This window comes from Bos mutus, chromosome 17 (genome assembly GCF_027580195.1).
Source record: "Bos mutus isolate GX-2022 chromosome 17, NWIPB_WYAK_1.1, whole genome shotgun sequence".
NCBI lineage: Eukaryota > Metazoa > Chordata > Mammalia > Artiodactyla > Bovidae > Bos > Bos mutus.
In genome coordinates, this window is record NC_091633.1 from 14,371,193 (window position 1) to 14,387,263 (window position 16,071).

Here is a 16,071-nt window from a genome sequence, read left to right on the forward strand (position 1 = left end):
TAGCTGTGTGATGCTGGGGACATTATTTAACCTCTCTGTGCTTTAGTCCCATCATCCATAAAATGGGAATTAAAATAGTATTTGTACTATTCAGGGGTCCCCAACCTCCAGGCCGTGGAGCAGTACCTCCTGTCCGCTCAGCGGCAGCATTAGATTAGAAGCAAAGTGCATAATAAATGCAATGTGCTTGAATCACCTTGAAACCATTCCCCCCATCCCTGACCTGTGGAAAAATTGTCTTCCAGAAGTCAGTCCCTGGTGCCAGAAAGGCTGGGGACAGCTGTACTAGTTCATATGTTATTATATAGATATCATAGATACACATTTACTATAATGGTATGTTACAGATGCCATTAAACGTACAGCTTCTGGCTTCATAAGATTGAGTAAGGTTAAATGAGTAAACACGTGTTAAGCCCTTAGGCCAGTGCCTGGCAGAGAATAAGTGCTGTGCAAGTGTGGATGATTGTCTTTATCATATTCATTGTTAGTACCTGTAGAATATTTAACATGGAATCCTGCACTTAGCAAGTGCTCAATAAATACGACCTATTACTAGGAAGTAAAATAATGATTCATGAAGTACTTAGCATAGTACCTGACACATACTTAACATTCAATAAACGTGGTCTCTGGTCCACTGTTATTTATTTCTGTTACTGGTATTAGATCATGGTGTTGCTGTGTCCTGGAGAGTTTTAGGCTATTGTTTTTATCTTATGGTAGAAATTACAGTACAAATTATGTCATAGCCTGGTATATCCCACAAGAAATATCTAGAAGAGGTTAGGCCATCATTTGTGTCTTATTTGCCCCCTTCTGGTATGTTCCAGCTGACCCAGGTCACTTCTTCCTTTTTGGGATGCTACCATATCAGTCCCTTCTTTTTTTTTTTCTTTTTGACCAATTAAAAAATGGTGGGTTTTTTTTTGGTTTTTATAATCTGTATACGCACTGGGTTCTGGGCCCTTCAGCACCTCCTTCCAAGTCTAGCGCCAGCTGGACTAGGGCTCCTGTGGCAGTGGTGCCAGTCCCCTTCTTAGGTGTCTGAACTCTTTCCCCAGGTGCTGTGGACAAAGCCTCAAGCGGGAGGTTCTGCCCCTTGCTTCTAAACTTTGCAAGCTACTGAGCCTCAACCTTTGCAGGCCCCTCCTTTCTCCACCCTCCCTTTCTCCTAATGTAGATAAGGATTATACTGTACACCTACACCTTTTCATGAAAGAAAGTGAAAGTGCTAGTCACTCAGTCATGTCTGGCTTTTTGCAACCCCATGGACTGTATAGCCCACCGACTCCTCTGTCCATGGGATTCTCCAGGCGAGAATACTGGAGTGAGTTGCCATGCCCTTCTCCACCTTCCTTTTTATTCCTAGAAACAGAAGCTGGCCTGTTTCTTCTTACCCTGAATTCCAGCAAACTCACCGCCAAGTTTTATTCCCAAGTTTGGTCATATTCCTCCTCAGTTGTCACGTTTGTTCAGTTGATCAAAGAGTATAAGAAGAGATTTTGGGGTTACTGATTATGGTTTTCTATGTTTTCAATAAAGCAACTCATCTTTTATAAAGTAGATCTGGAAGCATGCATGGAATACATGTACTATTTAAAAAGTAAAAGTGAACTGCAAGCATGGGGAATTCTGTACATTGTGTAAAAGCAGAATCCTGTCCACAAGGAACAAAAAGTAGGATTTGAAAATCCCTGCTCAGGGAGAATTCTGATTGCAGCTTAGCAAATTGTGGAATAAAACTCCGTTCTTTTTCCCCCCTCTCCAAAGCTCATGTTTTCCTGTCAGCTAGGAATTCTTTTCCCTTTTAACATGAAATTTCCATTTCTTACAGTGCTGTGGTCTTTTGCTACATACGCTTTTATTACAAATAACATGCCTCAGATTCTTTTTGAAAATAGAAACACTTTGGCTACCTGATGCAAAGAGCCAGCTCATTGGAAAGGACCCTGATGCTAGGAAAGATTGAAGGCAAAAGGAGAAGTGGGCAGCAGAGGATGAAATGGTTAGACAGCATCACTAACTCAATGGACATGAGTCCGAGCAAACTCCCAGAGTTAGTAAAGAATGGGGAAGCCTGGCGTGCTGCAGTTCATGGGGTCGCGAACGGTGAGACACGACTTCGTGACTGAACGACAGCAACAAACTGCTGGAGATTGTGCCCTGTAAGCAGTATCCCTCCTTGAGTTCAGTTCTGTTATTCTGTTTTTACAGAGGAGGAAACCGGGCTCAGAGCGGTGCAGTGACTAGTCCAAGCTCACACGGAGAGGAGGTGGCAGAACTGAGGTTGAACCCAGATCTTGCCAGACTGCACAGCCCATGCTAACTGGTCCTATAAAATACCCTCCCCCAGTGGCCTCAATCCCATCCCTAAGTCAGGGGCCTCGAGGTTCCCAGCAATATACACAGCAGCCCAAATGCCCCAGAGATGGGATTTTCTCTCTCCTCTGTGGTTAGTGTGTTGACTCTGAGGAGGGAGGTATGTGTCCCGGGTCTCTAGTAAGCCAGGCCAGGCCTGACGCATCTAAGTGGGTGGTCTTGGCACCTCCTCTGCCCCGCAGGCATTGCCGTGTGCATCGGAATGGCCAGCACCTTCGCCTATGCCAACTCCACGCTCCGGGAACAGGTCTCTCTAAAGGTGAGTCACCTAGCAAATCAACCCTCCAGCACTGCTGTAACAGATGACCACAAACTCAGTGGCTTAAAACCGCACAAATGGGTTCCTTGTGGTTCTGTAGGTCAGAAGTCTGAAGTGGATCCCTCTAACCTAAGATCAAGGTGTCCACAGGACTGTCTTCCTTCTGGAGGGTTCAGAGGACAGTCTCTTTCCTCACCTTTTCCAGGTCCTGGAAGTCACTCACGTTCGTTGGCTCCTGGCCCCTTCTCCTCTTTTGAGCCACCCACATTGCATCTCTGTGAACATCCTTCCATAGACACATCCCCCTCGACTCTGCTCTTCTGTCACCCTCTTCTACTCTTAGGGGCTCTTGTGATTATTTGGACCAATCCCCAGGATAATCCAGGAAAGTGTCCCCAATGCAGGGTCAGCTAATTAGCAATCTTAATTCCACCTGCAACCATTATCACCATGGAACCAAACAGATTCACAGGCTGCGGGAATTAGGACAGGAACTCCTTTGGGAGTCATTCTTCTGCCTCCTACCCTGGCAGGTCCCCAGAAATGCCACCCTTCTCCCTTCCAAGAGCAACCTGTCCTCTCATGCCCCTAGCCCAGTCCTCTTACCCTCCTGACATTCAGTCAGTTCACTCATTTCCAACCCACCCTCATGGTTCAGGCCACCCCAGTGGCACTTCTGGGTGGCTGGTGGGTCTTACCACCATCATCCCCAGTGCCTGCTGATACGTGCTGAGCACTCAGTGTGTCCAGCACAGAGCTGGACCCATTTCACAGCTCATCTTGGAGATCTATCCCAGCAACTTGGGAGGCAGGCAGAATCACACTTAATTTATTTTTCCGATGAGGAAACAGTGGCCCAAAATTTCTTGGCTAAGATCTAAGTTTTCTGCCTAAGGCCATACAGCCTGTGTGAAGCATGGTGTCAGGATATGAATCCAGGCATTGTGCCCAGAGCCTGTGCTCCCCCAGGTTCAAATCCCAGCCTCTCCACCCTCCTGCAAGCCCTTGGAGGGGTGACCTCACTGATCTCATCCTCAGGTGCCACCTCTGGGCAAGGAATTGCCACACCCAATTCATTCACCCACTGAGAGGATTAAGCAAGATGGTACGTGGAACATGTTTTGTGCAGCACCTGGCTCATAGGAACAACTTAACTGAGCTATTTTTTTTAACAAGCCTGTGTATTCTGCAGCACGTGGGCTTGTATCATAGCCACAATCTTCTCTGACCCTGCTTTGGGGTCATCTGCTTTCTTGGAAGCACCTAGGCCTCCATGAGATGAAAATGCCAGCTCAGTCTTTATTTTAAACAAATGAGCACGTTGAAGTCAGGAGTAGGGCATGGAGTCAGAGGTTCTTCTTGACCCTCAGTCTTGTCTTCTTCATGCCAACCCCTTTCTGTTAGAACAACAAGTTGGGACTTCCCTGGTGGTCCAGAGGTTGAGAATCTGCCTTGTGATGCAGGGGACACAGGTTCAATCCCTGCTCGGGGAACTAAGATCCACATGCCATGGAGCAGCTGGGCCCACATACCACAACAACTGAACCTGCACGTGGCCACAACCAGGGAGTCTGTGCTCCGCAACAAATGACCACACATGATGCAACCAAGTTCCCACATGCCTCAACTGAGACCCCATGCAGCCAAATAAATAAATAAATAAATAATTTTTAAAATCACCTGAAAGAGCAGCAGGTTGTTCAGTGTCATAGTGGGGCTGTTGGGGCTATATCTTTCTCAGAAGCAGCAACATCCTCATGGTGCCTTGACTTTGAATTTTAAGGACAAAGGGATGCCTGTATCTGTGAATAGGCTTCTAGGGGTCTTTGCACCCTTTGAAGACTCAGGTGATGTTTTGCCTACGTGTGCATATTTCAGTGTCAGTAGGTCTACATGACTCTTAGTTTAGGATCTCAGCTTACTACTGGAGAACTACCCCACTTGTCCTCCAGAGTCTGGCTTCTCAGGGCTTTGCTTATTTCCTCTCTCTTCTACTTTTGGTTCGGATTTACAGGGGATTAAGCTGGAATCTATTATTTATTGGCATAAAAAGGGCTGCTGAGTGGATTAATCACATTGATAAGAGCAGTTGGTTGGTCGGAGGTGGTTTCTCGGGCTGTTAACCTTGACCACTCCTGGAATAATGGGTGGATAGAGATGCATTTATTTTGTCTGCTCTATGGAAATGTGTGTTTTAACAGTGTGTGAAGTACTGAGCTGTGTCTGGAGACTGGAGCATTTACCGAAACCACAGGGAAGGTTACACTGGGAAAGTTATGACCTCATCTTATTCCAGCAATGCAGCCGCCCTGGTCCAGGAAGAGACAGGCTTTTGAGAATCTACAGCACGGGGTCTGATTATGTATCCCAGGGTACACAGGCAGGAACACCTTGCTCTACGCTTCCTCTAGAAATTTCCGGGGTTTGCTCTCAGGCTGAGAGACTACTAAGAAAACAGACCGAGAAGGTTTCCCAGCTTGTCTTCCTGGGGACGAATCAGAAACAAGTCTGAAGAAAGAGAAACCGTCTGGATCGCAGAGGGCTTTGACATCGACGTGTACGAAGCTGACTGTAGTCCTACAAACGTGCCCCTACGCTGAATGGTCAGTCCGGAAAGGTTCATACCACAAAAAGTTAGAACAGCAGTTTCTGACTTGTCGATCTGAATCGAGTGGTGGGTTGTAAAGTTGGAATAACAGGTCTTGCCACTTAGTGACCCTGAAACACGCTCCTGTGCCCGACTGAATGTTTACATTTGTCAAATTTACTTAACTCTTAACAGAACCTCACTTTTGAATAAGGGCACCGGACCTTAAAATATGTGCCCCTAAAGGACTTCCTTGGTGGAGCAGTGGTTAGGACTCCATGTTTTCACTGCAGGGGGCACAAGTTTGATCCCTGGCCAGGGAACTAAGACGCTACATGCCTCACAGTATGGTCCAAAAAAAAAAAAAAGTTATTAAAACATGTGCCCTTGAGCAAGAGTTGCTTAAATTCTCTGTGCCTCAGTCCCTAACAGTAAATATAATCTAACATTTCCTATATGCCAGTCACTGTTCTAAATGGTTCATGTACATTAGCTCTCATGACTTTATAAATTGATATAATATGCACCCTTTTTGCGGATGAGGAAAGAGAAATGCAGCGAGTTTAAGTAATTGCCCAGGGTTGAACAGCCCCCAAGTAGCAGATCAAGGATTTGAAGCCAGGTCATCCAGCTCCAGAATCAGTTTTGCTAACCATGGTGCCCTCCTGACTGGATAGTTCTCCAAGCAGGTTCACACATTTCTGTTACCTCCACTGTAACCATTGCTTGGGTTCCAGTGGGATGGAAAGATGCCAACACTCTTCCTTTCACCATGAGCCATGTTTCCTCGAAACCTTTGTGAAAGGGAACATTTGCCCCTTGTTGGGGAGCATTCTGAAATATTCTGCCAGGTGTACCTTTGACATTTCAGCATCCCCACAGATCTCTCACTTTGTCTCCAGGAGAAGAGGTCGGTGCTGGTCATCCTGTGGATCTTGGCCTTTCTAGCGGGGAACACCCTCTATGTGCTCTACACATTCAGTTCCCAGCAGCTGTATAACAGGTGAGCAGAGGAGTCTGACCCTCAGTGGGAAAGTGGGGAGCTTTGTTGCACTTGGGACCCACAGCCCCTTCATTGGAGAATGATATAGTAGCCCTAAGTCACACTGTAACCTTCAGATCCTACCCTGTTGTTAAGTACACACATGCCTTGAGCAGAATTCTTGAGCAGAAATAGAATGCAAGCTGCATGTATAATTTTGCATTTTCTACTGACCACCTAGTGCACGAGGGGAAAGGACTAGCCAGTGACGGTCTCTAGTACAGGGTTGAAACTCAAGCCAAGCTTTCAGATTATGTCCATCTGTTTTCAAAATGGGCTTTGAGGAGTAAGCAGTTTCACCACTTTCTGGGGCCACCCAAAGTTGCATAAAAGCAATTTGGAGAATTCGTTCCAAGGCATCAACATGCCGCTCACACGCTGCATTAGTTGCCCGGCCCAGAAGATCAAGGTCCTGGTGGAGGGTAAAGGAGATGGAGTTTCCCAGAACCTTGGATGAATTTCCAGCTCGTGCCATTTTCTGGGCATGATCACATTCACAGGCTCAGACCTCTGCGCCCTCATCAGACCAGGGCTGAGTCAAACTGGCAGCACATGAAGAGAAAGAGAGTGGCTTGGGGAAAAGCAATAGAGCTCCTTTTTGATGTCAGTGGTCTAGAGTGTGTTTGTGATACCAACAGCTGTTATCTTACTTTGCTTTCCAAGTGAGCAGGGTATTGCTGTTGCCATTTTACAGGTAAGGAAACTGAGGCTTAATGAAACCCTTTTTAGTGAACCTTAGTCCCGGTAGGTGAAAGCAAGTTTGAATCATCCCAAGATTTGAAGTCTGATGACCAGCGTCAGAAGGTCATAGTCCTGCCACATACCAGCTTGTGCCCTTTGGCAAATAGTGGAACCTTTTTGAACCTCCCTAGTTTCTGCGTTTGTGAAACTGGAAGCAAGTTAATTGCTGCTTTACCCACCTGAACAGGCTAATGATTAGAGAGGCCAAATATTAGAATATGCAGAAACTACTGGGCAAACTGTACAACGTTTGATATGTCCTAATCATGTCATGATGTTATTGTTTTATGATGAATTACTGTACCTTTTGGTGGTGGTGGCTACTGGGGTGGAAAACTGACAATAAAATGTATCCGTCCATTAAAGTTCATAGTGTATCTTAGAAATAAGTGGATGTAGTGATCAATCTGTGGAAAAACACTTTGGCGTCTTTCCGGCGTCAAAGCCAACAGAAAAACACAAAGATGATGAAGTAAAACCCAGGTAGGTGAATGTAACAGATTGGTGTCTCTGGGATAAAATGGAAAGTGGATGGCACATCTTCATTTTTTTGCCATCAGAGATGCATGCATAATAAGAGAAGCAGGGCGTGAAAGTCAGCCCGCCAGCCTGGGATATGCCCAGGGAGGGACAAACGCAGAGACGAAGAGAGGAGCCCAGGGCCACCCGCCTCTCCCCATATCGTAACCTGGGTGCGTCTCAGACTTGGAGACGAGGCATCCCATGGAGATGGGGCTCAGATGTGGAAGGACACTGACGGTATCATGAGAGATTGCCAAAATAGATTGTTTTCATTGATTTAGCCCATAGTCTAGCTCTTCAAAGATCTTTATTATAAATAGAAATCGATTTTTAAAAATAAAAGTAAGAAAACAGACCATTTGACTCCTAGAATGCTCTCATCAGGGGACCTCAGTTTGCACTGTTGTCTGCCAGCCCAGGAGAGTATGTTGGAAGAGTTTAGAAAGCACTCAGTCTGGGCTGTGTGCACTGTCTTCTGCTTTTTGGGGGACAGGCAAGACTCGGAGTGGCCTTTGCTTGGAGCCTCTAATCCAGCAGAAAGAAAAGCGAGGGGCCCAGCACAATTTGGGTGCTGGTTCCAATCCTAGCTCCACATTCTAGCTGAGATACTGTGGACTCCATGATGTCATAGAACTCCGGACTCCCCAGCTCAAAATGCGATAATCATAGTGTCTACCAATTAGAGCCCTCGGGAAGATGAAATGACTTGAGACACATACAGCAGGTGGAGTAGGGCCAGCATGATGTAAAGAACCAAGGTATTATTAACATGAACAGTACCGTCATCTGCAGGGGTGACAGACAGCAGTGCTGCTCCACATGTGGGCCATGGACCAGGGTCAGTTTGAGAATGACTTTTTGTCTGTCTCCCGTGAGTGAAGTACAGAAGTTGAGTGTGAGGTTGCCTTACCTGGTCACGGATGGGTAAGAGGAATTACACACTCCAAGCAGCACTACTGTGGAGTAAGGACTGAGGGCGGTAATTGTAGCTAGCACACCTGGGTTCAAATCTACCACTCTTCCTTGTATTTGTAGGACTATGTGCATGTTCCTTTACCTTTCTGTGACTCCGTCTTCTCGTCTGCGAAATGGGTAGGTAACAGTGCCTGCCTCATAGAGATGTGGTTATCATTGTCAGTGCTGCTTGGCAGAGTCTGTAGTATGTCTATTACCTCATCAAATCCCACCAATAACCTGAGGAGGGACAGAAAGATTCCCATTTTATTGATGAGAACACTGAGGCTTATAGAAAGAACATGATTTGCCTAGTGTTCAAAAAATGGAGAAGCCTGGATTCAAATTCAAGTCTGTCTGATACTCATGCCTGTATGCTTAGCATGCAATATGACTTTGGGCAACTTACCTTACCTCTCCAAGCTTTAGTGCCTCATTTATAAAGTGAGGGTAAGCAATGCTTACTGCATAGAACAACAAGATACAGTGAGTAAAGGGGTTAGCACACTGTCACACATCAAAACCTTTCTCCCTGCTTCTGTCTCTCCTTCCTTCATGGTGTTGGTCAGCTTTTTTTCCCTCCCTCCCTTCCTTCCAGTTTCTCTTGTGAAGCCTGTTGTGGACCCATAAAACTGGAGGGGACTTTAACTTATGATGTTCTAGGCCAAGCTCATCATTTAACTCTCAGGGGAACTGAGGCTCAGAGAGGTTAAGATAGCCACCCAAGGTCACACAGCAAGTTAGTAGCATATTCAGGAACAGAACACAGATGTCTGACTCACAGTTTAGTGCTCTTTCTACAGGTAATATTTACAAGGCTGCCAGAGTGAGTAGAAGGAGCTGCCAAGGGCCAGTGATCCTAAATGAGCACTCTGACACTCTGACTCCTCCCCTAGCCTCATATTCCTGAAACCCAACCTGGAGACGCTAGACTTCTTTGACCTGCTGTGGATCGTGGGCATCGCAGACTTTGTGCTCAAGTACATCACCATCGCTCTCAAGTGCCTCGTCGTGGCCCTGCCCAAGATCATCCTGGCCGTCAAGTCCAAGGTAGGCACAGGTGGCAGCCCCCATCACACCAATCATGCAGGGGTTCTGGTGCGCCTCCTGGAGAAAGAAAGGTTGGACTTGAGCAGAGCTGATGTCAGGTCATCAAATGAACAGAACTTGAGCTGGTAGATCCAGTAACCCACCTCTTATCGTTGCTTGAAGCTGCGCATCATTCTTTATTGTCATCACCCTCCTGTCACGTCTCTACTCTCCAAGTGCATTCATTCCCTAAGTTATTGTCCAAAGCTGGCCTTGATGCCGTTTTCATCTAAATTTCTCCTGAGAAGGGAAAAAAGCACATCAACATGCCCTGGGTCCTGCTTTTCCCAGGGAAGGGTGGCTCTCACAGGTCTCACTCTTCGTGGCTTCTGTGGCATGTTCTGTAGGGGTAACTGAGGCTCAGGAGGAAAGAACTCTGTGATCTATGAGTGATGCCTGCCATGGCTGGGGGAAGAGAACTGGTGACAAGGATTCTTTGCAGTGTCATCTCAGGGAAAGGTCTGCAGCAGGTGTTGGTATGAAGAGATCTTGGGGGATAATCATTGTAATTCAGAGAACTGGGCACTGTTAGGAAGAGACATCATCATTAGGTCAGAAAGCTCAAAATTTGTCCCAGGCCTTGGTTGGCAGAAGAACAAGTTGGAATTGACCATTCGTTTTCAGTGACAGCTGGTCAAATCACTGGCCAGGTGTGTAGGAAAAACACACTGTTGTGTTTCTTCTGTACACACACATGCTCACTACCTCTGACACCAGACATGCGGGTTTTCCACACATCATGTAATTCTCTGACACCAGCTGGGTGTCCAGCAGTTTATCTAGTTCTGACACCATCCACCTCAAGATAGTATCAGATCCCACGGGAGAAGGGCTTAGTCCCACCAGACGTCTCCTGTCCCTTCAGATGGCCAGTCCCAAGCCTCAGGTTGTCACCTGTGCTTCTCATCAACCAGCCACAAAACAGAGTTCCACAACCCCCTCCTTGGGTTCAGTCACTTCTAGATGCCCTGAGCCTTTTCCTTCATAGCATTTGTGACACTTTGTGGAAGGCAGGAGATGTGAATCCAGGCATGTGAGGAAGCTGGCTCAACACTGACAGCCTGGAATAACAGTGGCTTGCAATTATTGAGCACCGACTGTGAACCTGAGACTGTGCTGTGCTTAGTCACTTAGTCGTGTCCGACTCTTTGCAGCCCCATGGACTGTAGCCCGCTAGGCTCCTCTGTCCAGGGAATTTTCCAGGCAAGGATACTGAAGTGGGTTGCCATGCCCTCCTCCAGGGGATCTTCCCAATCCAGGGCTTGAACCCAGGTCTCCCACACTGCAGGCAGATTCTTTACCATCTGAGCCACCAGGGAAGCCCAACAATACTGGAGTTGGTAACCTATCCCTTCTTCAGGGGATCTTCCTGACCCAGGAATCAAATTGGGGCCTAAGAGCACTTTATGTATGAATTCCTTTTGTAGCCTCTTCAATTCCTCCCAGGGAGATACTATTTCTCTCATTGGTGATGAGACGGAAGGACAAGCAGCTGTTACGTGGTAAGGGTTGGGACTCCAGCCCAGAACTTCAGCTTCAGGGCCCAAGCTCTGCCTCAAAGTAGCTAGGGGAGGAAGATAAGGAAAACAGGCAGAGGATGGTCACTCATCACCTAATACCTTCTGCTTCTTGCTAGATTCTTTTCTATGTCTTGACTTGTGTAAGGCTCTCAGCACCCCTCTGAGAGAGAGAGAGAGAGATTATGATCAACTCTTGCCAGATGAAAAGCTGAGTATAGTCACCCCTCAGTATCTGTGACGGGTTGGTTCCCGGATTTTCCTCAGATAGCAGAATCCGTGGATGCTCAAGCCACTTACGGTTGTCCTCCTGCATCCATGGTCCCACATCCTTAGATTTTCTACATGAGATTGGCTGAATCCACAGACGAGGAACCTGTGCTTCCTCTAGACCAGACCCTACTTCTTTCATTTCTTTCCATACACCAGCTAGTCCCAATCTGACATGTGGCAGATGCTCTTATCCCATTTTCCACATGAGAAACCTTCAACACAGAGATGCTAAGTAACTAACCCATACAGCTTCCAGAACCGGCTCTGTGCTACCCTTTCTCCTACCCACTGATCCTTCTATCTCAAAGACCTTTTTCCTTTCTTGTCTCAACCAATTCATGCTCCTCCTGCAGATCACAGCCTCTTAGACATCTGCCTGCCCTTTGGATGAGGGATGGAGCCCCTGCTGGGGCTGTCCTAACGCCTTGTTCTCCCCCGTTCCAGCACTCACCACTCTGACCGTAATTGCTTGTTTAATTGTCTGCCTGCTCTGCTCAACTGTAACCTCTGTGACAACAGGAAATGAATGCATTTGGTTTCTTTGTTGATAGATCACCAGCATCTGATATGCACTCAGAAATGTTCATTGTATGTAGATATGCAGAGTAGATGGATGGATGAATGGCTATATAGGTAAATGGATGAATTGAATCGATAGCTGGAAAGGTTGGTGGATATGTGGATAGATGGATAGTCAAGTGATTGTGTGGATAGATGGATGGATGGATATTTGGATGTTGGATGGATATGTGAATGGATGGATGGATATTTAGATGATGGATGGAGATTTGAATGGATAGATGGATGGAGATTTAGATGGATGGATGGATGGATATTTGGATGGAGATTTAGAAGGATGGACAGACAGGTAGGTAGATGGATGGGTGAGTTGATGAGTTGATAGTCTAGCTAGCTACACTGACTCTCATCACCTCCTCTTGTAACTTCAGTGAGAGCTTAGACTCCATTGTCAGCTCAGCTCAGACTTCTCATGTCTGGTAGATGTCCAGACACCCTGTTGTGAAGACACCAAAATCTGCAAGGCAAAGTAGTACTCACTTCCCTGTGCTAGAAAGGAACACGCAGGGGCCTTCAAAAACTACAGCCGCCAGACCAATAGTAATACATACAACTAAACATTGCTGAGCAACCACCAGGAACCAGGCCGTGTTTAAGTTAAGCACTGCCGTTTGTTCAAGAACAGTTGCTAAATGCCAGCTGTGTGCCAGGCACTGTTCTAAGCACAGGGGTGTATCAGTGAACAAAGTAGACAAAAATCCACACGCTCATGGAGTTGATAGTCTGCTGAAGACATTGTCTTGTTTAATCTTAACAATCCTGGTAGGTCGATACTGTTTATATCTCCTTGCATGCACGGAGCAGACACTGAGTTAAATAACTTGCCGGAGATTGCAAACCCCAGTATAATAATGCCCATGGCAGTAGGAACAGCTGATGCAGAGTCAGGCCTTCATGTGGGCCAGGCCTGGCTCTAATTCATTTTCCTCTGACATCTGTTCTAGAAGGCAAGTGCTGTTGTTTTGTGGGTTTTTAAAAATTGAGGTAAAATTCACATAACATAAAATTAACCAGTAATTATTTAAAAGTGTGTGATTCAGTGACATTCAGTACATTCACTGGCAACCATCATCTCTATCTAATTTTAAGACATTTTCATCACCCCAGAAGGAAACCTCATACGCATTCAGTCACTCCCCCTTCCCTCTGACAACCACCAATCTGCTTTGTGTCTGTATGTATTTACCTTTTCTGGGCACTTCATATAAATGGAATCATACATTTTGTGACCTTTTATGTCTGGCTTATTTCCCTTAGCATCTTATTTTCAAGATTCATCCACATTGTAACAGATGTCAGCACTTCATTTCTTTTTATGGTTGAATAATATTCCATTGTGTGGAGAGACCAGCGTTTGTTTATCCATTCATCTATTGACAGACATTCAGGGTACTTCCACTTTTTGGCTATCAGGAATAGTGGTGCTTTGAACATTTGTGCAGAAGGATCTCTCTAAACAGTTTTTCTGGGTAATACTTAAGAGTGGAATGGCTCGGTCATATGGTAATTCTGTGTTTAACTTTTTGAAGAACCGCCACACTATGTCCCATAGCGGCTATACCATTTTACGTTCCCAGCAGGTGCTAGTTTTATCCCTGTTTTCCACAGGAAAAAACAAACCCAGTGAGAGGTTAAGAGGAGGCCCAAGGTCACGCAGCTTATATATGGCTGTGTGGGGATTTGAACTCAGGCAGTCTGATTCCAGGATCGCTCTGAATCATTAGACCACACTCCCTCCCAGAGAAGTTCTCTGCATTTGCCTGGGGAAATTCCTGTGTTGACTGAGGAATGATGTCCCCATACACCATCTCTAGAAAATCCCCCCAAGGTTCAAGCAAAGTTTTCTTCACTTCCTTCTTCTTTGACGGGCACTGCTGGGGGTCAGGGGGCGGGGATTGGATTCGGCACCCCTTCTCTGCACCGCCGAGGTGTGGGCGACAGTTATTAATGCCTCCCTGGCAACTATCCAACTCCCTTTTTCTGATTATTATTATTTTATTCGGCGAGATTAATGTGCCAGGTCAGAGCAGAATCCAGCCTGTAAGGAGTGATGTGAATAGTCTCCTCAAGATAAATTGCAGGCTTGGAAAAGGTTCGCAGCCTTTCCTTGCTTGTCTGAGTGCTCTCCCGAATCCTCATCAATCCTTGTCTGGGCAGAAGAAAAGGATGGGTCTTCATTTGCAGCTGGTGAGGGGAGGGGAAGGCACACATCTGTCAGGGACCCTAATAGCTCACAACACAGATGCTCTTTCCTGCACCTCCACGCCGTCCACTGAGAGCGTGGGTTGGTTTTTAATATTATAATCATTGTATTGGAAGGGCTTCTGGAATTTGGATTTGCCTGATGGCCCCACGGTCCCTGATGTGTGAGGCCGGATGAGCCACTGATCCCCCCACATGCCTCCAGACACCAGAGAGTCTGTCCAGGATCTTCTCACACCTGGGCCTCCCAGGATCTCCAGGCTCATTGGCCACCCAAGAAGGGAGGTGGGGTTAACAATGATGACCACCCATCTGTAACCTCAGCCCCAAACCATCACCCTGGCCGGCTGACTAGAGCAGCCACTTACCATCGTAAATCTAGATAACTTATACAACCCATACATCTAGGCCCTGCCCAATCAGACTGCCACCCACTTCTCTGACCTCATCAGCCATGACCTTCTCCTCTCCCTTGCTCACCCTGGGCCAGCCAGCACCTTCCCTCTCAGGCCCTTTGCACTTAACTGCTCCCTCTGCCTGTGGAGGTTTTTCCCTATGTTTCCATGGCTGTCCCATTCCCATCATTCAAGTGTCACTCCAGTGTAACTTCCTCTGAGAGTCTGTCACCTCCCTGACCACTCTGTTCAGAGTGGTGGTCCCCGGCCTGCGTTATCCCATCACCATTCTGTTTCTTCCTGTAGCATGTACCAGTATCTGAAATGACTGAATTGTGTTTATTTTTTTACCTCTGCTACTCGAGTATAGACTCACGAGGACGAGGACTATCAGGTCTGTCTTGATGCAGGAAACACACCTTGGGTATTATGGGCTGAATGAAGATCCTCATGTTAAATTCCTATTGGGAGGTTAAAACCAGGTCTGCTGCTTCCCCCACGTAGAGTTCTTTTCAACCACCTCCCCTTTCTGTCCTCAGTCCCACTGCCATATTTGGAACTTATTTGCTTAAAGAGGCAGTGCTAGACCTTGAGAATATAAAAATGAGTAAGACACCTTCCTTGCCTTCATGCACTCCCTTATTCTCTGCGAGTAAAACTTGCTTTTGTGTTAACCTAACCCAAACCTAGTTACCAGCTTCTCAGGTGGCACTAGTGGTAAATTACTCACCTGCCAATACAAGAGATGTAAGGGACCCAGATTTGATCCCTGGGTTGAGAAGATCCCCTGGAGGAGGGCATGGCAACCCACTCTAATATGCTTGCCTGGAGAATTTCATTGACAGAGGAAGCTGGTGGGCTACAGTCCATGGGGTCGCGGAGTTGGACATGACTGAAGCGACTTCACGCATGGGTAGAGGAAGTACTTGCAGAACTGACATCTACTGACAGCTGAGTCAGTGCTGAGCTGATGAGAAGTTGTAGGGTCAGCAAACCTGGATTCCAATCCTGATTTCCAGACACTTACTGCCTATGCAACCTTGGACGGGTGACCTCACTCTTTGGAGCCTTCAGCTTCCTCATGTCTGAAATGGTCATTTTTATCCCGTTAAGGTTATCAGAAGGTAGAAGAGTGGGTATCCAGTTGCTGGATGGTTAATAGGACTAGCTATGTCAGAAACGAGGAAAAGTTTAGCCAAGCTCTTTCTCCAAAGAACACAGCACGTGACCAACTTCCTGTCTTTTCCCATCAGAACAGGAAAGAGAAAGCCCTTCCCGTGTCTGAAATCATCATAACTGACTCCTAGTGCAGTCTGGATAGCCAGCCCCCGGATGAGAGGTTTCCAGAGGGCAAGATTCCACGAGCTTTCAGCCTGGTGGTTTGTCTCTAAGTACAGGGGAGAGCCCACAAGAGCAGGAAAGGTGCTTTTCTTGGATGTGAGAGACGAGAGGATTCATGAGGCTTTTGGTGCCATTAAAATCCCTCTGTTTTCTGGGCCCTGAACCCAGCACTTTTGCTTTCAGAGTGG

At 46.6% G+C, this 16,071-nt stretch overlaps 1 protein-coding gene across 2 annotated transcripts in view; it reads left to right on the plus strand.

The window, feature by feature from the left end:
• The window catches only part of RNFT2 (ring finger protein, transmembrane 2), a 59,175-nt gene that overhangs the window by 10,326 nt on the left and 32,778 nt on the right, over positions 1-16,071 (plus strand). For both annotated transcript variants that reach the window (XM_070386096.1, XM_005888304.2), the window contains exons 5-7: positions 2,565-2,641; positions 6,131-6,231; positions 9,384-9,537. In XM_070386096.1, the coding sequence (XP_070242197.1) occupies positions 2,565-2,641; positions 6,131-6,231; positions 9,384-9,537 (332 nt within the window). The remainder of the gene's footprint in view (positions 1-2,564; positions 2,642-6,130; positions 6,232-9,383; positions 9,538-16,071) is intronic.